The sequence below is a fragment of the Rhipicephalus sanguineus genome, chromosome 7 (genome assembly GCF_013339695.2).
Source record: "Rhipicephalus sanguineus isolate Rsan-2018 chromosome 7, BIME_Rsan_1.4, whole genome shotgun sequence".
NCBI lineage: Eukaryota > Metazoa > Arthropoda > Arachnida > Ixodida > Ixodidae > Rhipicephalus > Rhipicephalus sanguineus.
This window is the reverse complement of record NC_051182.1, coordinates 146,632,395-146,655,273: the sequence shown is the minus strand read 5'-3', so window position 1 is coordinate 146,655,273 and position 22,879 is coordinate 146,632,395. Positions and strand designations below refer to the sequence as shown.

The 22,879-nt window shown below is 49.8% G+C and overlaps 1 protein-coding gene across 2 annotated transcripts in view; it reads left to right on the top strand.

The window, feature by feature from the left end:
• LOC119400202 (uncharacterized) overlaps positions 1-22,879 on the top strand; it is a 366,922-nt gene that overhangs the window by 65,147 nt on the left and 278,896 nt on the right. For both annotated transcript variants that reach the window (XR_007416976.1, XM_037667205.2), the window contains exons 7-15: positions 968-1,010; positions 1,447-1,766; positions 3,753-3,988; positions 9,657-9,758; positions 10,560-10,769; positions 12,545-12,909; positions 14,034-14,199; positions 16,404-18,962; positions 22,324-22,539. Coding sequence is in view for 1 of the 2 variants with exons in the window: in XM_037667205.2 (XP_037523133.1) it covers positions 968-1,010; positions 1,447-1,766; positions 3,753-3,988; positions 9,657-9,758; positions 10,560-10,769; positions 12,545-12,909; positions 14,034-14,199; positions 16,404-18,962; positions 22,324-22,539 (4,217 nt within the window). In the remaining variant the exon portion in view is untranslated. The remainder of the gene's footprint in view (positions 1-967; positions 1,011-1,446; positions 1,767-3,752; positions 3,989-9,656; positions 9,759-10,559; positions 10,770-12,544; positions 12,910-14,033; positions 14,200-16,403; positions 18,963-22,323; positions 22,540-22,879) is intronic.

Sequence of the window (22,879 nt, the reverse complement as noted above, 5' to 3'; positions counted from 1 at the left end):
CTTTACTGTTCTGTATGCGCCATTTGGCTTTTAGTGTTCCTTTTAGAAACGTCTGTATGCCGCCTTAAACCCATCATTTCATTTTCCTGCGATGTTCTCACATTTGAATGTATAAAAGCCGCAAACAGTTATTACTTGCATTGTGCACTAAGCTAAGGAAACAGAGTGTCACATCTACAGTTCAGCTAGAATTGTATCTGTATGGTCATCCATAGGGTATCCATGTGGTCCCTGCATAGTATCCGTATGGTCATTCTAATGGGGTCCATATGGTATCCGTATGGTAATGGGCATGTGAATCATACGCTCTTGATAAAATGTCAGTGGTGCTGTTGCTGTGACAGGACGAGCCTGAGAGCTTTGCTAACATGATCTCTCCTTCCTTATTGGCAAGCCACATTCCTTTTGATGAACATTCCTTTCATTTTGTTCTGTCTGCCTCTTGTTTTCCAAGGTTGTTGGCTTATAGTATTTGAAGTTGGGCTTTATATATGATCTGAAAGGAGGACCCTTATAGTAAATGCCGAGCTATAAATTGTGATCATTGCAGTGGCTGCTGACAAATTGTGACAGTTCTTCGTGTCTCATCTCGTGCACCATGAACGTTCAATGCCTGTGACACTGTTGCCAGCATTCTGTATCATTCCCGCATTTTAACACATGTAGTATCCGCCAGGTTGCCATTGCTTCTGAACATTCACAGTTTGTGTCGCACACTGTATGAACAACTGAAGCGCAAGACTCAATGTCGTTATCTCTTCATACACTTCACGTTTTGGGCGAATGCCCACGTTCATTTTTTGCGCTTCTCTGTTTCCTGTCTTCTGGGCGGTATTTGTTGCATTTCCTCAGTGTATCTGCAAGCCGTCATTGAGAGAATGAATGAGTCGGTTGTTACTGTGAGTGAGAAGTATTCTTCCAGTGCAGTAATACTGTAACGCTATCTCACCATTATTTTTTCTTGCAGCACATGTTCCCCACAATGGAGTGCCACTCTGCAGGCTTGACAGGTGAGTCTGTTCAGTGCTTATTCTCCAAAATGCATAAAGACATGATGACTTTTTGTGAGAATGATTTGCACATCGTTGCAGTGACGTTGCAGGCAATAGGAATATTTCCCTAACATTTGTTATAAGCATATACAGTAAAAGCTGGTTAATTTGACCCTGATGAAATTGGGAAACGGAGAACGTGCTGTTACATTATAGACATTTACTTTGTTGTATCTGATAATTTGCTATATTGAGATTTCACATTACTGTATCTTAGTATTGCACTTAATAACCTGTTGCAGCCAGAAGCTATTAATAAATTTTATGTAGCTACTTTAGAGTAGTTGATTCTACATTTTTAGTTACTGTCACTTCTTATAAAACGCTCTATGGGCCCAAGTTTTACAGCATAATTGCAGCACTTCTAACGGCTTTTTGTTGTTGTTCTTGGCAGCGGCGGGAGCAACAGCAGCAGCAGTGTGGCTGCCTACACGGACGCGGACGCGCTCGCCAAGAGTCGCAGCCGCCGCTACCTCAAGCGGGAGAGCCGGGGGCTCAAGAGCCAGCGGAGCCGCTCCGACGGCGTGGCCAAGATGGTGCCCGCGTCTCGCGCTTCGGAGCTGCTGCCGGCGGAGTGGGCCGGAGAGCGGGACCACCCGCGGAGCGGCTCCAGCGGCAGCCCGCCTCCGTGTCCGTTCCTGCACAACCCCGTCTACCTTCTTCTGGCGGAGCCGCATGCCAAGGCCACCTCTGGCACCAAAGAGACCAAGACGAGTAAGCTGCAGTGATCTCAAATAACATGTTTTACTGATTAAAGGGACACTAAAGAGCACAACAATTTTTTTCGTATTAGTAAATTACTCTTTCATGATACCAAAAACACCACGCTTGCTGCGAGAAGGCGCTTAGTTAGCGAGAAATCGCGCAAAAAGAAAATGTGGGGGATGACGCCACCTTGAAGTTTCTGCACCATTCACCGTGACGTCACATATTTTGACGGTGCCTGCTAGGGCCTTCGTAGTTCCTAAGCGGTAAAAAGGAAGTACACTGTCCTCTGAAGGGGCCATAGAGTTGACACACCAAGTTTGAGGAAATTTTGTTGAGCCAATGGCGCCGAAATGCGATAAGTACACTATGAAATCCGTGACGTCAAGCGTGGAGATTTTGGCGCGAAATTTAAAAATGACACTTTGAACTTCATTTTCTCCTTTATTAATACACCTATGACGGCGAAATTAACGAGATTATAGTTCCCAAAGTCCGATTTATCAATCTAAGCCAGTTTATTGTTTCTCTTTAGTGTCCCTTTAAATGGGTTATAGTTAAAGCTAGATGCTGTAGTTTTACTTAGAAGCTGTATATGGCTAGTAAGTGGAAAAAAGTGGTGGTCCGTGAGTGGGGCTAAACTGTAATGAAGAAGCAGTGCTAGCATACGCTACCTCGAAGAGTCTCCGCGCTTGTTTCTCTTCAGGTTTTGTCAGCACATATAGCTAGGGACAATAACCCCCGCAGCATGAATTGCCACCTGTAAAATCCTTTAGGTGTTCTTAATACCCTTCAAGCTAATGTCACCAAACGCAATGTTTGAAGCAAGCATCTCTTAAAAGTGGTGATACAGAAATCAAAGGATACGACAGAGGACACTTGTGTTACACACCAGTGTGTTATACACCGGGGCCACACGTTTCAGCTTCGCTGGTTAGACATCTGTACAGAGTGCTTGAGCTGTGTTTTTTTAGTCAACACGGACATAACGAATTATCGGTTATAACGAAGTAAATGAAGAATAGCCTTGTCATAGCTACAGTGGTACAAATAAAGGTTTATAACGAATTTTCGGATATAACGAGGTTATTTTCATGGCAGATGTGACTGTTATAATGAGGTTTGAGTGTATTAGGATGTCGGGCGTGGGAAGGCGTCAACTGAAGGGAAAGAAATGTAATTTCGGATTTAAAAGCGTATCAGGAATTAACCAGGATAACGCTACTGATTTTATTTCAGTGCACTCCACTGCATTGGTGTAGTACTGCAACCTGTTCTTTTATGTGTCGTATATATCTCGGAAGGTAATGCACTGAATAAACTGGCAGATAATGATGACATTGCCGTAACACCTAGTGCCTTAACCCTTTAGCCACTGGGAAAGGACAGTGAAAGAGGCACACATGCTCTTGATCTCAAAACCAAATTGTTACCACTTCACGCATGCTCAGATGGGCTCTAAGTGCTAGCTTGCTGAAAGGAAGGAGTGTCGTAACATTGCTATGTTCTCTTGCTCTGCAAAAGTCTACGTCTTAGAGCGTAAAGTGTGAAGCTACTCTGCCGGTTGACCCTAGTCATCAAATCCTACCTTTGGACAAGTAACATTAAGAAGAACACATCTCTTGGCGACGCCATAACCTGCAACACGTGCGTGGAGATGGAAACTTCATTGTAGCTTTCACTCATCTGATATTCTTGCCTTTACATTCGTTACATACATTCTTCAGTTCTTGGTTTTAAGTTCTTGACGTATGTTCTTGAGTTCTTGCCTCTACTTTCTTGAGTTCTTGCCATTATGTTCTTGACATGGGGTCTTGATTTTTTGCTTTTACATTCTTGATGTATGTCCTTGAGTTCTTGCTTTTGCATTCTTGACTTGGGTTCTTGAGTGCTTGCCTTTATGTTCATGACATAAATTCTTGAGTCCCTGCTCTTACGTTTGTGACATACATTCTTGGCGTCCTTGCCTTCACGTTCTTGCTTCTTCTCTGCCAGATGTGTCGATGGCTCAGCAGCTTCTGCTGAGCCGGTGGCAGAATGATGCCAAGGGTCTTCCGCCGTCGCCCAACCTCCTCCACCAGGAAAACCACCGCTCGTGGCGGACGGACGAGAGTTCGCGGCGGGACGGTGGGGACGGGGGCTGCGCCGTGCCGCATTCGCCTCCCTGTCGCGACCTGCCGCAGTGGAACGTCGTGCTGCCCGGCAGTGGGACCTCTCACGAAAAGCATGCGGTGAGTCCGTGCGAGTGGAATGGGTTTTGTGAAGTACTGGAAAATCCCGAACATTTTGCAATCGTTGTAACGGGCATTCTAGTCGGCTATTTCCTGCTCGCATTTCTACTTTTGTTGAGCGGTGATTCAGCAGTAAATGCGAGAGAAGTGCCATGGCATTACTGTTAATTACCTTGAGTTACTTTCAGTTACTTTGATAGTCAGCACTGGCCAACAATATGCTATGAGAAGAGGTTTATTGGCGGTGCGTTCCTGTGGTGACGCTCTGAACAAACACAGCGAGTCGGGGCAGAGCACCGTCCAGAAAGATGCCAGTGACCAGCAGCGCGAGGCGAGCGTTGGCGATACTGCTGACCGGCGACGCGTCTTCTTCTTCACAATTCGCCCCCGCCGAAAAAGAGCCATCCTGGCGACCTAGGAGTCTGGAGGCAGAGGGCTGTGGTATGGCTTGAGACGTGCCACGTGGACGAGGTCACGTCCACGCCGGCGCATGTCGTCAGATGGGGAAACTGGCTCAATGATAAAGTTCACCGGGGATGTTTGCTCCAAAACACGGTAAGGCCCTTCGTACTTTGGGACGAGCTTTGAGGAAAGCCCAGGAGCTTGGTACGGAACAGCCAGCCATACAAGAGATCCAGGGGAATAGCTGGGACTTGGAAGTGAGTCGGCGTTGTTTTCCTTCTGGCGCTGTTGTTCTTGGGATGTAAAGGTGCGCGCGAGTTGGCGGCACTCTTCCGCTTGTCGGGCAGCTTCGGACACAGGTGGGCATTCGGAAGCGTCCGGACGATATGGTAGGAGAGTGTCGATGGTGTGCGAAGGTTCGCGGCCATACAGGAGGAAGAAAGGTGAGAATCCCGTGGCAGCCTGTGTCGCGGTGTTGTATGCGAACGTTATGAAGGGAAGAACGCGGTCCCAGTTACCATGATCAGATGTCACGTACATCGCGAGCATGTCACCGAGGGTGCGGTTGAATCGTTCGGTGAGCCCGTTAGTCTGCGGGTCGTATGCCGTGGTCCGTCGATGAACAACGTGGCATTCGGAAAGCAGAGCTTCGACGACTTCCGAGAGGAAGGCTCGACTTCTGTCACTAAGGGGTTCCCGAGGTGCGCCATGTCGAAGGATGAATCGGCGTAGGACGAAAGACGCTACGTCACGCGCTGTGGCACTTGGCAGAGCAGCAGTTTCGGCGTAGCGTGTCAAATGGTCCACAGCGACTATGATCCACCGATTGCCATCCGGTGTCATTGGAAGTGGGCCGTAGAGATCTATGCCGACGCGGTCGAAGGGGTTGGCAGGGCACGGAAGTGGCTGCAAGGCTTCAGACGCGCATGAAGGCGGTGATTTGCGACGCTGACAGTCGGGGCAGCACTGAACAAATTTTCGTACAAAGTTGTACATGCCGCGCCAGTAGTAGCGATGGCGAATACGTTCATAGGTTTTGAAAACTCCGGCATGGCCACATTGTGGATCGTCGTGGAAGGCAGCACATATTTGTGATCTTAAGCTTCGGGGAATTACCAAGAGCCATTTACGACCTGCGGGAGCGTAGTTCCGTCGGTGTAGCAGCCGATCACGAATGGCGAAATGGGCAGCTTGGCGGCGGAGAGATCGGGATGCAGGAGTGGTCGAGGCTCCCGAAAGATAGCCGAAAAGAGAAGCGATCCATGGGTCACGGCGTTGTTCATTAGCTACGGAGTCAATGTCGAGAGATGTGACTGAGTGTGTGCAGTTCGTTGCGCAGGCCGAGTCTGGAGGTAGAGGCGAACGAGACAAGGCGTCCGCGTCAGAGTGCTTGCGTCCGCTGCGATAGATGACGCGAATATCGTACTCCTGAATTCGGAGTGCCCAACGGGCTAGTCGGCCAGACGGATCTTTCAATGTGGCGAGCCAACAAAGGGCATGGTGATCCGTTACCAGGTTGAACGGGCGACCGTACAAATACGGGCGGAACTTGGTAAGCGCCCATACTAGAGCTAAGCACTCCTTTTCAGTGACGCTGTAATTGGTCTCTGCTTTTGTCACCGTGTGACTCGCATAGGCGACGACGTATTCGGAGTAGCCGGGCTTACGTTGGGCGAGGACAGCGCCAAGACCGACCCCACTAGCGTCTGTATGCACTTCAGTTGCAGCTGTTGGGTCGAAATGGCGAAGGATGGGAGGAGAAGTGAGCAGACGAGGGAGCGTAGCGAACGCGACGTCGCACTCAGGAGACCAGGAGGAGAGGTCTGTGTCGCCGCGTAGGAGCTGGGTCAACGGCGACATGATGGACGCGAAATTTCGGACGAAGCACCGGAAGTAGGAGCATAGTCCGACAAAACTTCGAAGCTCTTTGATGGTAAAAGGCTTCGGGAACTCGGCGACGGCACGAAGTTTCGCAGGGTCGGGTAGAACACCGTGCTTAGATACTATGTGGCCTAAGATGGTCAGCTCCCACGCGGCGAAGCGGCACTTCTTAAGGTTGAGTTGCAGTCTAGCGTTGGTTAAACACGTCAAAACCTGTCTGAGCCGATGTAGATGGGTAGGAAAATCGGGAGAGAAAACGACAATATCGTCGAGGTAGCATAAACACATAGACCACTTGAGGCCATGCAATGTGTTGTCCATGAGTCGTTCAAACGTGGCAGGTGCGTTGCAAAGGCCAAAGGGCATCACGTTAAATTCGTACAGCCCGTCAGGTGTAATAAATGCAGTTTTCTCGCGATCAGCTTCAGCCATCGGAACCTGCCAGTAGCCAGAACGTAAGTCTAAGGACGAGAAGAATTCTGCTCCTTGAAGGCTGTCAAGGGCGTCGTCGATGCGCGGCAAAGGATAGACGTCTTTCCGCGTCACCTTATTTAAGCGACGGTAGTCGACGCAAAAACGAATAGACCCGTCCTTCTTGCGAACTAGCACGACAGGAGATGCCCAAGGACTGTGGGATGGTTGAATAACGCCACGGCGTAGCATATCTTCGACCTGGTCGTTGATGACGCGACGCTCTGCAGCAGAGACGCGGTACGGTCTTTGACGCAACGGCTGGTGCGAACCGGTGTCAATGTAGTGGTGGACTTCCGACGTGCGGCCCAACTGCGGCTGAGAAACATCGAACGAAGTCGTGAAGTGTTGGAGAAGTCGAAGAAGCGCGGCGCGTTCTTCGGCAGTCAGGGTATCAGCGATTGAACTCGTGAATATTTCACTCGACGAGCCCTCCTGTGTTGAAAGGGCAAGAAGGTCGCTCGAGTCAGTATGACACGATTCGTCTGGCACGTTCAGAAAGAACGAAGGGTCAAGCTCTTCCACGCGACCGAGACATTCGCCGACAAGCAACGTAACCGGTGCGGAGAGGGAATTGTAGACAAAAATATTGCTGTGGCCAGCAGCGATGTCAAGAGCAGCAAAAGGCAGTGGGACGGCTCTGCGACTCATGAAGGTGTCGGAAGGTGTGAACAAGACCGTAGCATCGTTGAGGCCACCGCAAAAGACAGGGACAACGGCAAGAGAGGCAGGCGGAATGTCGGTGTCCTCGTGCACGACGAGTTTAGGCAGCTGAACAAGAGCGTCGTGGAATGGCTCTGCACACAGCGGCGAAAATTCAACTTCAGCGCATGCGCAGTCGATGACGGCATTGTGACGTGATAGAAAATCCCACCCGAGGATGACGTCATGCGAGCAGGCAGAAAGAACAATAACCTCCACGACGTACATAGTGCCTTGTATGAATACGCGGGCAGTACAGGATGCGAGAGGTGTGATGTGCTGTGCGCTGGCCGTGCGTAGCGACAGTCCAGAGAGCGGCGTGGTCACTTTGCGTAGTGAACGGCAGATCTTGGCGGCTATAACAGAAACGGCTGCGCCGGTGTCTACAAGGGCAAATGAAGGAAAACCATCGACAGATACGGCGACTACGTTAGCAGGGGAAGTGCGAGGGATTGGGCAGTTCGAAGATGGCGCAGTTCTTGCCTCTTGAACTGCGGCGTTTAGTTTTCCTGGTTCGAGGGTCCGGGTCGGCGACGCATTGGGGAGAGCGATCGCCGTCGAGGAGATGGTGAGCGGCGCGACGGAAAGTCAGGGTGGTCAGTGTAAGCATCCGATGGTGAGGGTCCGGTAGGAGATGGCCGCATGGGATGAGCGCCGTATTGGAACGGCCGGGTAGCGTCGCTGGGTGTTTGAAAGCGACGGCGACAATATCGAGCAACGTGCCCTGGAGTACCGCAGGCGTAGCAAATGGGGCGATTGTCAGGAGTCCTCCAAGAAGTGCTGACTCGCGGCTCGGTCCAAGATGTAGGAAGAGGTGCAGATCGGTAGGCATATTGCTGCATAGGTGGGTAAGGCTGCTGGGGAGGCCTACGCACCACCTGGGCATACGTAATAGGTGAGGCTACGGGCTGCATAACCGGCGCATATGTAAGAGGCGCGGCCACGGACTGCTGATGGTGAGCGACGGGAACGGCTTGAGCGACCTCTTCGGCAATAACAGTGCGGAGCGTTGGCGGCAGACGAGAGGGCGGCTCCTGTGTGAAGGGGACCAAGGAGAGTTGACGAGCAACTTCTTCGCGCACGAAGTCCTTGATCTCCTGAAGCGTCGGCGAGTGCTCGGGAACAGTACCAAGACTCGAGAGCGAGTCGGCGTGCGATGAAAATGGCCGAGTCAGGGCGCGCTGCTTCCTCAACTCGTCATAACTTTGACATAAAGTGACGACTTCCGAAACTGTGCGAGGATTCCTGGCCAGGAGCATCTGAAATGCGCCATCGTCGATCCCTTTGAGGATGTGCTGAATCTTGTCCGACTCAGGCATGGCGGCGTTGACACGGTTACAAAGATCGATGATGTCTTCAATGTAACTTATGAATGTTTCGGACGGCTTCTGTGCTCGTGTGCGCAAGCGTTGTTCGGCGCGGAATTTACGGACAGCGGGTCGGCCAAACACTTCAGCGAAAGACGTCTTGAATACTGACCATGTCGGGATGTCCCTTTTGTGGTTGTGATACCACATTTCGGCAACGTCAGTGAGATAAAACACGACGTGGGTCAACTTGTCGGCGTCATCCCACTTGTTGTGCGCGCTCACCAGTTCGTAGTTTGTGAACCAGTCTTCTACGTCGGTCTCACCGGCACCGCTGAAAACCTTGGGGTCCCTCAGCCGAGGAACTCCGGTGCCGCTGCCGGACTGGGCGGACGGGGCCGGTTGGTCGACGTTGGTTGTCATGACGGGCGGAAGTGTTCTGCTTCGCAGCTCCAGGTTCAGTTGACGGGGACCCTCAGCACCCTCCACCAATTGAGAAGAGGTTTATTGGCGGTGCGTTCCTGTGGTGACGCTCTGAACAAACACGGCGAGTCGGGGCAGAGCACCGTCCAGAAAGATGCCAGCGACCAGCAGCGCGAGGCGAGCGTTGGCGATACTGCTGACCGGCGACGCGTCTTCTTCTTCACAGCTAATAAATGCAGTAGGCCTCTTACGCTTTTTTTTACACTGTGAAACTTCAAGTGCTATTGCATTAAAATGCTGGGTGTATCAAGTCATCCTGGATTGTCCCGCTAAGGAACGTCTCGTATATTTCAAATGTCGCTATGGGAGGTTGATCCCTATGATTCGGTTACGATTTTGTTTGCTGTTAAAGGCCTTGCCAATAAACTGGCTGACTCAGGCATGGGATAGATATCTAACAGCAATGTCACATGCTTGTGCAGTCGCGAGGTGTTCCAGACGGCTGTGGTCAGGGAAGTGGCACCTTGGATGCACCGGCGTGCGACGGCGGGATCGGCCAGCTCATGGGTGACAGCTTGCCCGAGGTACGTGGGATGAACCTGGTAGCTTGTATTTCATCTAGGTCACGGGCAGCCTTGTTTGCTCTGAGCGCCTGCTCCTTTAATTTTGCTTGGATACTGTACCTGCATATTACGCTACTTTTCAGTCTCGAGTTACACAGCTTTCTGAAATACAAAAAGACTCGCAACCACCAAGGAAGGACTCAAGACAGTACAGAAAAGGGCGTCATTCGCAATGTGAGCGACACCCTTTTTTGGTGGTTACACGTCTTTTTGTATTTCACACAACCTTAACGAAAACCAGCAGTTAACAAAGCCAAGGAAGGTGTAAGGGACGTTAATTGTACTGTTTTAAGTGTATTGTAACAATTGTGATATAGATGTGAAGTAACTAAAGTGAACGAAAAGACAAATGGTCGATGGCAGGGACCGAACCTGCGGATTACGCGCCCGATGCTCTTACCAATTGAGCTACAGTCGCAGTCGTCCCCTGAGGGAACGACCACCGTTGTTTAAAATTAATTCCAAATCCACACTATGGCATGTTTCATGGTAATGTCATAGTTTTGACTTGTAAAACACTTGGATCATATTTTTTAAAAATATCATCCCAGTGTTTGATTATGTGTTGTATTAAAATCGATGCATTTTGTAGATTTCTTCACATTGCGTCATCACTGTTTTCTTCGCATCAAACACACACTATAAATGGAGCTGTTGTGTGGGATCTTCTGTTTTGCAATTTTTCACGTGACATCTTCACAGTGTACAATTTTTGGTGTCGTGCGTATCTTTCTAACCACACGCCACTGATGCCCCACGCAGGATCTGTTTGTCAAGAAAGGCTGGTTGATGCGGCTTGGCTCGGATGGCGAATGGTCGAAGCACTGGTTTGTTCTCCGAAACACCTCCTTGACGCATTTCAACGACCCATCCGCGGAGGACTCTGGTGACCCCAGTGCCACCCTCGACCTGCGCTTGGTGCAAGAGGTCAAGGAGGTTGACCTGGACCGCAACTACGCCTTTGTCATTGTGGTGAGCACTACAACAGTTCTTGCAAGACAGTGGTTTGATAATTGGTGAGAGAGGGAGATAGGTTTGTGAATGAGTACTAGAGATGTTTGCTAGGCAGCAAGATAGTTTGGCGAAGAATGAAGCGATGTACAGCGTTAATAGATTGAAAAGTGACAACTTAGGGCTGAGTAATGCACATACGTACTTATACAGGCGAACCCACTCATAACGATACCAATTTTAACAATACATTGTTTATAATAATGAGAAACTGCTGCACCGTGAACTTTTGTATGCTATTGCCACGCCCACTTCTTGTCTTGTTTTGATGTATTCGGTTTGACCGACAGCGTCGAGTGTTGATAACCGTCCCTGCCGGTCTTGAAATAGCGCACTTACAACATGCTGCATTAACGGTTGTGACAATGAATTCTGGCTCCTGGGTATCTGTGCCGAAAGGTAGTGGAATGTGAAATCTCTGAAAAGAAAGAAGAAAACAAGAAATTCAAGCTGCTGAACCCCCATCCACAACCCCAATCTCTACTGCGTGCTCGTACAATACGACATGTTTTGTGCCTTCTTGGTATTGTCAGGCATATACGTGCCCCCTTCAGATTTACGGTATGCTTCACCGCATAGCATTATGGCACTGCGGCAAAGCTGGCTTTTGAAATCTGCTACGGCATGGGAGTGGCGGTGGCTTCTGTTAATGCAGTTTCGGACATGCAATTTGACTGAAAAGTTGAGACTTCGAAGAGTTTCAGCGTCCGAAACTTTAGACATTGTCATACATTGGCTCTATGGTGCCTGTGGCAGTCCCATGAAAGTGTCCGAATTTTCAAGTATGTCCGAAAAATCGGCAGTTTTGTCATCCTTATCACTGATGTCTGTTGGCATATCGCATCTGATATTGCAGTTTTCTCACAACAGCCTGCCGTCCCCCTGTTTTACTTTTTTTCGGGCAACCCGTTTTGTAGCAATAACAATGGAATTTTCATGGCACTTGAGTACTGTTATAAGTGGGTTCAACTGTATTTTCTCAGTCATTAGTTCGTGTCATATCGACGTAACTTTGTCTTCAACAGCTATGTCACAGCCAACATCACCTTTAGCAGCCAGATTCGTAGCGACATGACTCAGTTATCTGGAGCAGTTCCAGTTGTTATACTAAAAATTTTCATATTGCATTTCAATCCGTGAGCACTGTACACAGTGCATTACAGATGCATTACACACCACAAAACTGAAGCTAAAGTATTTCAGTAAGACCGGTGTCTCTAAAAAATTTCGGCAATGCTTTTGTTGCGTGAAATGTGCGGGGAGCACTTGCCCAAGGGCCAAGGATGTACCTTTACTCAAGTGGTGACTGTTTTTTGATGACTGTTGAGTTTTGGCATCGAGGCTCTTTGTAGCATGCGTAGCATGGAAGAGCAGTTAAGTGGGCTATGTCGGTGAGGCTGCTAATAATGGTCTTAGCCAAAGTGAAGTTTCATTGTAATTGGCTTTTACCATAAGTACTGTCCAATCACTGATACCTGGCGACGCTGCGAGCATGCAAAGGCCAGTGAAATCTGTTTAACTCAAGTTCTTTCATCTCACCGACACATGTCCCTGTAGAGCCATGAAATTTGACCACTCCTAACGGGTTTAGACATTTGAACTGACATCGAATGATTGCACTGCGTACTTTGCGTCATTCCGTTAGAAAACTTGTAAGATCTCTGGACCAAACTAGCAGGAAACAAGTCTTTCATGATGTCTGTTTTTCTTTTTTCTTCTTTCGTTGCATTGAAAAGCTGTGGGAAGCAGAGGAGGTCATTCTCTGTGCCGTTACTGCTGGCATTCGCACCAACTGGGTACAGGCGATTCGTCAGGCGGTGAGAAACCGAAGCAGCATGAGCATCCTTTCTAAAGACACGTCGGTGCCTGCTCTGGGGACGTCGACAGTGGCAACACCGACAGCGGTGGCTCAGGTGGTGTCGTCTTCGCCGGCGCCACCCACCCTCGCCGCCTTGGAAGGGCGGCCTCCTCACGAGACGTCGTCGAGCGACGACCACTCGGAGTATTTCTCCATCGTCGACGAGGACGAAGAAGACGTCGTGGAGGATCCATCGCGGACACTTCCACCGTCCCCGCCGCTCAACCGCACGGCTATATCGAGGTACGGTTTGCATGCAAAGTGATGGATGGGCGGCGAGTTGAGAAGTGCATGTGAGGAGTGTGGACTGAGTGATATGACAGTGTTGTGGTTGCCATCGAATGGCTAGCTCCAAGGAATGACTGTGTTGCCTCACAGAAGCAGGTTATCGGTTGTTATATGTTGTTGTACTCATTCTGAAATATACGAACTTCAATTAAGGCACCTACGAACGACATTTACACAGACTAAAACGTAGCACACAGCAACACCAAGTGCAAAACACTGTCACACTCTGTATATTATTGCCGTTCTGTCCTTCAAGATACAGATAAGCAATCAAAACCCCTAGTCTCTCTTGCATGCAAAACCGGACACAAGTTCCCAAGTATCAAAGCGTCCTGATGGCATAGTGGTTAAAGCGTCCCCTTCAATCACTTTGCCCCATACACACAAGTTAAAAACTTCACTTTGGTCAGTGGGCAAAGTTCTTTTGCAAGACGTTTGGTGATGGTAAAATTGAGACCAATAGACAGAGTCGCACAAGTAATCTCTGAACGCTAATCACTTCTATCTGATGACTCTTGAACATGCTGGCCTCTGCAATTTCCTGCATGTCTTTGAATACAGTACCATAGTACTGTAACCTTGAAGTGAGGCGACATAGTGCTCAGTGAAGAAACGGGCAGTGTGGCCTGACAGGAACATGAAGACAGCAACTTGATAATGATGACCATCATCATTGGCATAATGGGAAGAACACAAAAACAGAAGGACATACCAAACACAGTTGTGGTTAGGTGCATAGTAAAAAAATGGGTTGATTGGCTAGAAAGGAAAGACCATTGGTCTACTTAGTATGGCCCTGTACACCATAGCACAAAAAAATACACAGATGCTAACAGAAAAAGTATGGGCATGGCAAAAGGTCAAACTCTATCTTTTTCTGTCAACACCTCTGTGTTTTTTTCGTGCTGCAACATAAACCATACGTAATAGGATAACATACGAGAAACTTAGAAATGTGCAGCACTGCTTTCTAGCATGCCATGCATTGCTACCAGCGCTTTTGCATATTGTGGAAGCTGGTGTGTTGGTAGCATTTCTTCAACTCTGATGTGTGTGCTGTACGTGCCCATGACATGCAGGGTGAAAGAGCGAGCCCGATCCCGGTCAAACTCACGGTCTCGGCAGAGTCGGCGGCTCCGGTCGCCGCAGCCGACTCAGGGAGGTGAGCCAGCCGGAGCCGGTTTATCGCAGGAACCGGAAGAGACGGCTCACAGCGACCGTTCGAGCAGCTGGGACCCCACTGTGGTTAGTGGCACATTGAATTAAGGGTGTTAAACTTGTCCGTGAACATATTATTGTTTGCGAAATACAGAGCTACAAGAGGCAAAGGCCGTAGTTGCACACCATATTCTGCATATGAATTGCTAGTGTAGGCATATGTGGTAACATAATTGTGTACACACAGTCCTCTTAGGATTTCTTTTTATTACATATTGCCGCATGTTGTCACATATTGTCTTATTGTCGGGACGGTGAAGAATTGGGAAACTCGAAGCGTAAATGAGAGAGAATTCATGAAGTTATGCTCAGCAAAGCAGAGAACGCTTGCAGTACAATCATAGCAGTGAGCTATCACTGGAAGAAACATACAAGTACATGTGTCACCATGAAATGACTGACACATATATTTTAGTTGAGCATATCATCACAAGATGTAACTACAGTCGAACCCGTTTATAACGAATTCGAAAGTGTCGCGAAAAATGGTCGTTGTATCAGTAGTTCGTTGTATATGGACTCGGCCTTAAAAACGTGCGCTTAGCGGCCAAGCCGTTTTTTTTTCTTTGTGCACTTTTATTAAAGTGCTAACCACCCCTTCGGTGACAAGCTAAGCCTTTTCGCGTCGTGAAGCGACGCCCGCTGCGTGCTCACGAGAGAATTAACCGCCTTTGCAATGAGCTGACACTGTTTCACCGAAGCGCGGTACCGCGACGTGGAGCCGATCATCCCTGGCTAGTTGCGTGCAGCGCGTCGCCTACTCGGGTCGCGCAGTCACTGCCGGGCCGCTTGCTGTATGCCGTATGCGCGCGTTTGTACGTTCTTCGTGCTTGCTTCACTCCGGACCGTGCACTGGTGCGGCGACTGCAGCCTCTTCGTTCAACGCGGCGAAAACGCATTTTGCAAGCAACGCGCACTCTACGTCTCCGCGATGCTCTCGCGGCCCTGCACGACGATGCGCGGCGCACTTCAGTTGTCACCTACTAGTCAAACACGCAGTATACGCTCGCTGTCAGTGCATCGACGTTTCTCGGTGCCCGCGGCGCCGCTCAACAACAGCGAGCTACTTTCGTTTCTACAAAGCGACGCGCACTTTAAAGCGGTCTCGCACGACGCGGTGGCGGCGAACTTGCGAACGGCAGCATGGCTAAGCATGGCGCGCTCGTATCGCCGTCAATCCGCAGTGTACGGCGTACGCCACACGCGCAGCCGAGCAGATATATCTACAGATGACTGTGATAAGGTTGTCGGCTATAAGGCATAATGACACGTTCATCGACGGCCGCCACCTCGCCTTCGCTCTTGTCTGATGCTTATCCGCGAAGGCATTGCCGCAGTCGCGCGGAAGTCGTAATCACCGATCGACCCGTCTCTGCCGTTACCGAAAAGACGGACGACTTTTCGCGGCACATTGTGGCGTCGACGAGTTTAGGGACGCAGTGAACCTTTTTGCGATGGAAAGTTATCGCGGTTATGCCTTCTAGCGTTCCAAGGCATTGTTTGGTTCATCGTAGGCGGGCGTAGCTGCAGAGAACGGCGTCAGGAAAGGTTACTGTGCGAAAGCTGACCGCAAGGCTTCATGCTGCCTACTATTTTTTTTCCTCACTGCCATTCTACCACTGAAGAAACGCCTGGAAAGTGAGCGACGTCGCTCGCAGCGTCCGAAATCTCTGTGCAGTGCTCGCCGATCTGGGTATCTCAGCCGCGAGTAAACTGGAGCGAAGCACGCGCGAGCGCGCGCCCCTGTCACGCTTTAGAAGGCATGTTTTAACTTTTTTTCGCTTCGTATGCGCCGTATTTTTACCGCGACCGTGTCTGAAGTGTTCGTTGTAAAAGTAGGAGGCTTTGAAAAATGTTCGCTTTATCTGCACGCGGCTTCAATGGTTAGCATAGGAAAATGGTAAGTGCACCCAAATATGGTCGTTATAACCGATAGATCGTTATACGTGGGATCGTTATAAGTGGGTTCGACTGTAGCAGCTTTGCTGCAGCCACAACGAAGTCCATAGCTGCAGTAATTTAACTTTGCTACAGCTGACTCCATGGCTGCAGTAATCTGCAAACAGTAAGAAGTGTTTAGACAAGCTAAAACCCTTAGTCACCTCTACAGTGACTAAAACCTGCGAAAAATGGTTGGGCCAACTACTGCGAATGATGCTTGTGAATGTCTCGCGAAGTTGTGTTGGAGTTCTTACCAACTCTGTGCCTGTTTATATTTTTCTTTTGTTCAGGGCATAGATGTTGTGGATTCGAAGCCTCCCCTTGACACAGGCCGTTCCGCAACACCATCAAAAACTGACGCAACTACCTCCACGAGTGTTACTTTGACGGATGCTACGCCGGCTTCTGCGCGAAGGCCTCCAGTGGCACGAACTTCTCGCCGGTCCTCATCGTTGCGGGAGTTGCGGACGAAGAAGCTGGAGTCGCGGTGTTCCGAGCTGGAAGACCAACTGAGGGCACGCGACCGTGAACTCGGACAGCTGAGGAGCGCGCCACACGGTGCGGCGAGCTTTCTTCTGAGAGGCCTGCCGAACGACGAAGTCCTGACGCGCTCTCTGGAAAACCTCGAGACGTTCCTCACTGTCAGCATCGAGAAGTTGAGCCGGCTGAAAGAGCAGCTGCGGAAGACCGCAGAAGAAGGGGCGACCGGAGGCGAGAGCCTGCGGAACATCTGGGGAGAGCTCGAGAGCCTGATCTCCGAGAACAGCCGACGGGTCGAGGCGACGACACGTGCTCTGCGGAACTCGGCCACCCTGGAAGTGGAGGGGAAGCTGGCACGCGCCGCGGAAGAGGCGTGGGTGCTTCGACGCGAGCTGAAGAGGTCACAGGACGCATTTGACGACCTCGAGCTCCGCTGCCTCGCGCTCAAGCGGGACGCCAAGAACACCGAGGAGCTCCACGCTTCGCAGCTGGCTCTGATGACAGCTCGCATTGACGACCTCACAGCGAAGCTCGCCCTGTCGGAGAAAGCTCAGCGCCAGCTTCGACAGCGACTGGCACGTGCCGACTCCAAACAGGAGAAGCGTCGACTCTCGCTCAAGGGCAAGGAAGCTGCCGCTGCCGCCGCGGCGGCTGCGGCGAGTCCTTCGAAAGAGCTCGAGGTGAAGCTGACGCACTTGGAGCACAAGCTCGCTCTTCTTGAGGAGGCGTTCCAGGGTCCCGTCAACGAGGCCGCGTCCGACGCCTCTGCTCCGGATGACCTCAATGCCGACACGCCGACGGGCCGAAGGTCGTCCCTGGACAGCCTCTCTGGTGACCAACAGAGCCTGCTGCTCCGCGTCCAGCTCATGGATCAGAGGCTTCAGTCGGCGTTGGATCAGCCGAAGACCCTGGCACGGCCTCGGATTTGCCTCCAGACGGAGGCTCTCGACGGAGGTGGGGCCGGCGACGGATGGAGTAGCTTGTCTCTGGCAACAAGCGTGACCGACCTGCGGCTTCCGGAACACGGTGGCGAATCACCTCCGGCAAGCTACCGGGAATGTCTAGATTCGTTAGATGCAAGGCTCGATTCGCTCTTGGAATGGTTACACGAAGCGCTTACCTCACTCCGTGAATCGGGCGTGATGGGTTCTTTTCCCAAACATCTTGTAGATCGCATTGGTATCAGGGACACGACGTCGGAAGACGGCAACAAGGACCGCTTGGCAAGGAACCTGCTGCTCCTGAAGGATGTCGGCTCGAAGCTGACGGCAGCGGCGGGCTTTCAGATTCACTTCTTCGGCAACTTGGCCACACACCTCAGAGAGACGTCCCTCATCCTCTTCTCCCTGGAGGAGAGGTTCGACCAAGCGGCGTGCTCACACGACCTCAGGCTAGTCACTTCTGGAAGTAATAAGTCGTGGGACCCTTTGGGAGAGGCCTCGGGTCACTGCCAGCTTGCGGAACTGGAGGGCTCGCATTCCGGTGGTGACGCCATCATCGCCGAGGTCGAGGAGCTGTCGTCGCGCCTCAAGTCGCTGGGAAGCGCGGCGGAGCGCTTCAACAAGAGCCGCCGGATCCTGGTAGTCCAGAGGCTCTCAGAGTGCCTCGACATCCACCCGACATCAGACCTGGAGCCGGATGCGCTCCAGAACGTGGCGGAGCAAGAAGCCGTCCTGGGTGCAGTCATGGAGGCGCTGTCGGCGGCAAGGGCCCACGTCAGCGACACTCTCTGCCAGAGCCTCTGCTTGTACTCAGGGACCATTTCAACGTCGTCGGCAGACGCGCCGTCGCTATTGCGGCAGCTCGAGGGCGCGATGAGGCAGGAATTCCTGAAGGTGCGCGGAGAACTGCGAGCTTCGTGCCTGGCCGAGCTGGAGAGTTACTGCTCCGCGAACCTTCCGCGCGACGTCCTCGACAGAGAGCTTGTTCCCGTAGTCCGCGACCTCGCCACCGCCAACTGCGTTTCGGCCGTCCTGAGGGCATACGTGTCTCACGTCGAAGAGGTGGTGCGGCAGTGCACAAGGGCACTGCATCGAGACGAGCAGGCGGCAGCAGCGGCTTTGCCGTCCGCGGATGATGCGGAAGCAGAGAAGACGGTGCAAGAGCTCTGCGACAGGGCAGCAGCCGTGGCGGAAGGTGCGCCATCTCTGCTGCGGAACTGGCTGACACAATGTCTCACTGAGGAGGACCCGCGCGGAGATGGGCTGGGCGCAGGTGTGGCCTGTGTGAACTCGACCACGGACGTCACGGATGCGCTGGAGCGACTTAGTGTGAGACTGCGCGAGGAGCGGGAGGGCCACAGGCAGCGGGTGCTCGCACTTCAAGACCGCCTGGATGCTACGCAGCGGGACTGTGAACGGCTTCTCAAGGTTGGTATATAGTGTGGAAGGCATATGTGCAAATAACATACTTGTGAACTGTCATTTTAGTTTATTTACTTGTTAACTTACATATTTCTTTATATTTCCAAGCAAATTTACATGCAGCACAACGTAATGTGTCAAGGATGCCATTCCATGTGACACTGTGAAACACTTCAAAGTATAGGCAACAGTCATGGCCTACCGTGCGTAATTATTAATTTTGCATCAAGATCAAATAACTTTATTGAGTTATTTGAGCTGAAGATGAATGGATTCTTCACATTCTTCTTTTCTCGTCTGGATGACAAAATTTGCGAGTAACAGATGTGTTGCAGAAGTTTGTTGCAAAAGGCAAGTCTGGATGTTTAATAACAACGGAAACGTGGCCAACACGTTGCCATCTTCACATTTATCGACGTGAACTGTGTGTGGTGTGACGACTACTTCTGCCTCTGACAGAAACACATTCTCTTTCCTGACCGCGGCTCGAGCCGTTCAAGATGAGCGGCATCGATGAAGCTCAAGGTGTTGTGTTGCAATAGAGATGAAACTTCAGGATACCGAATCATTTGTGCAGCTATGTCGCAGTGTTGTCTTTTCCAGTGCTAACACATTTTCACACTTTCTGCTCTTCGTCAGTGGTCGGAGCAATGGTCAACCCACATTATAAATGAAATCAGCTGGCTGTGAGTGACGGGTGATCATGGAACATGGCAGAACACATCAAAAACACGGACGACGCACATAAAAGACAAGCACTAGTGCCGTACTGCAACTGCCAATTTATTGCTGGAGAAAAAGATATGTAAATATGTATACCAGGGGTCTCAAACACACAGCCCGCAGGCTGCACCTTTCGTTAGCAGCCCGGCCCACACATGACTGCCTTCATCCCACATATTTTTTTTTCATAATGAATATGTTCATGACCTACACAGATGTGGCTGGCCTCAAGCATTTTTTTCATGGGGCACCCCATTCGGTCATCATGTGTTAAAGCATAACCGTGAAACAAAAACTATATATATCAGAATCGACGTCGAGATTTCCAGATTTCAGTACTCCTCGATATGTTTCTCAAAACTTGACGTCAAATCCTTTTCAGAAATGACCCATATTCTCTTCATGTGCGAATTATGGTGCACTGTCTACGAATGTGTTGAGGTCTTTGAGACTAATTCCAAGGCACTCAATATTACATTCCAAGAAAGAAAATGAACTAATGTGTTGTTTTGTGTGAGTTTCAGTGTATAATTTTAATTAGCATATAATTAAATTAGGGGTGTGCGAATATTCGAAAATTCGAATATTTTTCTAATAGTGTTTGCTATTCGATTCGATTCGCACTGGAATTTTACTATTCGAACTATTCGAACTTCCCAAAAACAAATACAGTCAACTCCGATTGAAAGTGACCCCTTCAGATTTTCAATATGCTTCACCTCAATACACTCTCGTATTGCGGCAAAGCTGCCTTTCAGGCTCCGTTACGGTCGAATTTTGCCGACACAGTCAACGTCCGAATGAAAGTGGTCCCTAGATTTTCAATATGCTTCACCTCATCACACCCACGTATTGCGGCAAAGCTGCCTTTCAAGCTCCGTTACGGTCGAACTTTGCCAAGGCACAGTCAACGTCCGATTGAAAGTGATCCCTAGATTTTCAATATGCTTCACCTCATCACAACCACACATTGCGGCAAAGCTGCCTTTCAAGCTCCGCTACGCTCACAAGTGTATTAACGCAAGAAAACGCTGGTTCCAACATGGAGATGAAAGACGTGGCAGAATTGGGGGCTCAATTAATGCTACTTTGGGCCTGAAATTTGGGCAGGAAGTCCGAAAAATCGGACGCCGAAGCTTTTTAGCATCCAAAATTTCTGATGTTCTTATATATTGACGTCTACGAGACAGATTTGGAACTCTGGACTTGAAGGGAGCACACCCTTGTCCGCCACATCAGTTGCGCTTCCACAGAAGTTGAAAGAGGAGGAGAGGCTGAGGAAATGGCATCTTTGCCTATCACGTGTAAAGTGTTGTCGGCAACACTTTGGTTGCACCAAATCATGTACATAAATAGAATTCGGACTCTCCCTTGCCTCCTTCATAAGACAACTATGAAACACCACCCCGCCAGTGCTTCATCAACGTAGTGAAAAGAAACGCTTTCATATTGCTATCTCATACAAATATGCTTAGGAATCCTCTCTAACCTTTTTTTTCTGCAATTTCGCTTCGAAGTATTAAAAAAATATTCTAGAAATATTTGAAAAATATTCAATTCGATTCGCACTCACACTTCAATATTCGAATTCGCTTCGCACCCAAAATTTTGCTATTTGCACAGCTCTAAATTAAATACCTATTCTGCAGTCAGTCATGTTCAATTTTTACATAGAAAACATGAAATCATAGGCTCCAAATGTCTGCGCAATTAGTTTTTGGTTGTATTCATTTCGAGAAAAGAAAAGTAATACTTTTGCATTCGTTCAGGAATGTGGCACATTCAACAACCCGTCGAACATCGTAATGCCTTCACTAAACTGATCGGTAACAGCCATACGCAGCGCACCGAGGTCAAGTCAAGACATATTGACTATGCAGAATGTTCAGTTCGTCTAATGAGCCATGTATCTCGCTCTCTTTCGGCCGCAAGTTGACACAACTAACATAAACAAGTTGCGCACACAAACGTAGCCACTGCCGCCCAAGGGGATATGTAAGATATAGGGAAGGACTTCTGTCAAATGGCAACATTAGCTGACATTTTTGTTCAACCGCCCCTTCCCCCCCTCTAACCTTCTTCACCATATACCGGCCTATCGGGAGACTACATATGGTGACTGCAGCTCGCTAGGTGAGGTGAGCTCGAGACCCCCGACGTATACCAACACATACATGGAATGCTACAGTAAAGGACTTCTGGAAATCGGATATATCGGGTCACCTAAAGCAAACTCTCCTGCACAATAACAGTAAGAGAAAAATTAGTGGAATTGAACAAAAGGAAGTGCTACAGAAAGCGGTGATAATGTGTCAAGCTACATTTAGGATGCAAGTACATTCATTATGTCCGTGTTTTACTGTACAATGTGCTTAGGTTGACTGTACGTTGGCCTTTAAGGTACAGTAGACTGTCAGTAAACAGAAATCTCTTAAACAGAATTGCTGCTTAACCGGAACAACTGTGTTTAACACGATTTCTTTCATTCTTGAATTTGTCACCCCTGTTCATCTCCCAGTAACTGGAACTCTTGTTAAATGGAACACATTTTCCTGGTCCCTTCAGGTTCCGTTTCGCAGTCTACTGTAGTTAAATAAAGGTGCTAAAAGTGTTAAAAAGAGGATGTGTTCTTATTTTTCTGTAGTCTGGTTGTGCCACCTGCCGAGGCCTCCGAGAGCAGACAAAGGCGTTGGCGCAGCGTGCGACCGAGCTGGAGCGCGCCGCTCGAGACGGGACCCTGTGCGAGCGCTGCCCGGCACAGCAGGAGCAGCTCCGGCGCCTCGCCAAGGAGCACTCTCGTGAGCTCGCCGAGCACGAGGCCTCAGCACGAGAGGAGTTTCAGGACCACATTCGCTGTCAGGTTGGTTATCCCACTGACTTTGGCTGCTAGCCTCTCTGACCAAGATGGGGGTTTCTGTTGCTATCTCGACTAATACAATGTGCTCTATGGCGTGACACCATGTGCTCTTTGTTATTGTATGCTGTTGAATTGGTTTCGTGTGCAGCATTTGAACGCGTGACCTTGACTCTTGGTGTTGCAAGCACCGCCCTCTCAAGAGGAGTGGCATGCTGCCTTCCGTTTGAAATTCGGAACGTTTTTCTAACGTGCAGTCTTTACATGCAGTTGTAATGCGTAGTCTTTTCATAGGCACAATGGCCACCGCATGCAAGGATAGCAGATATCCTAGTTGACATCAAGT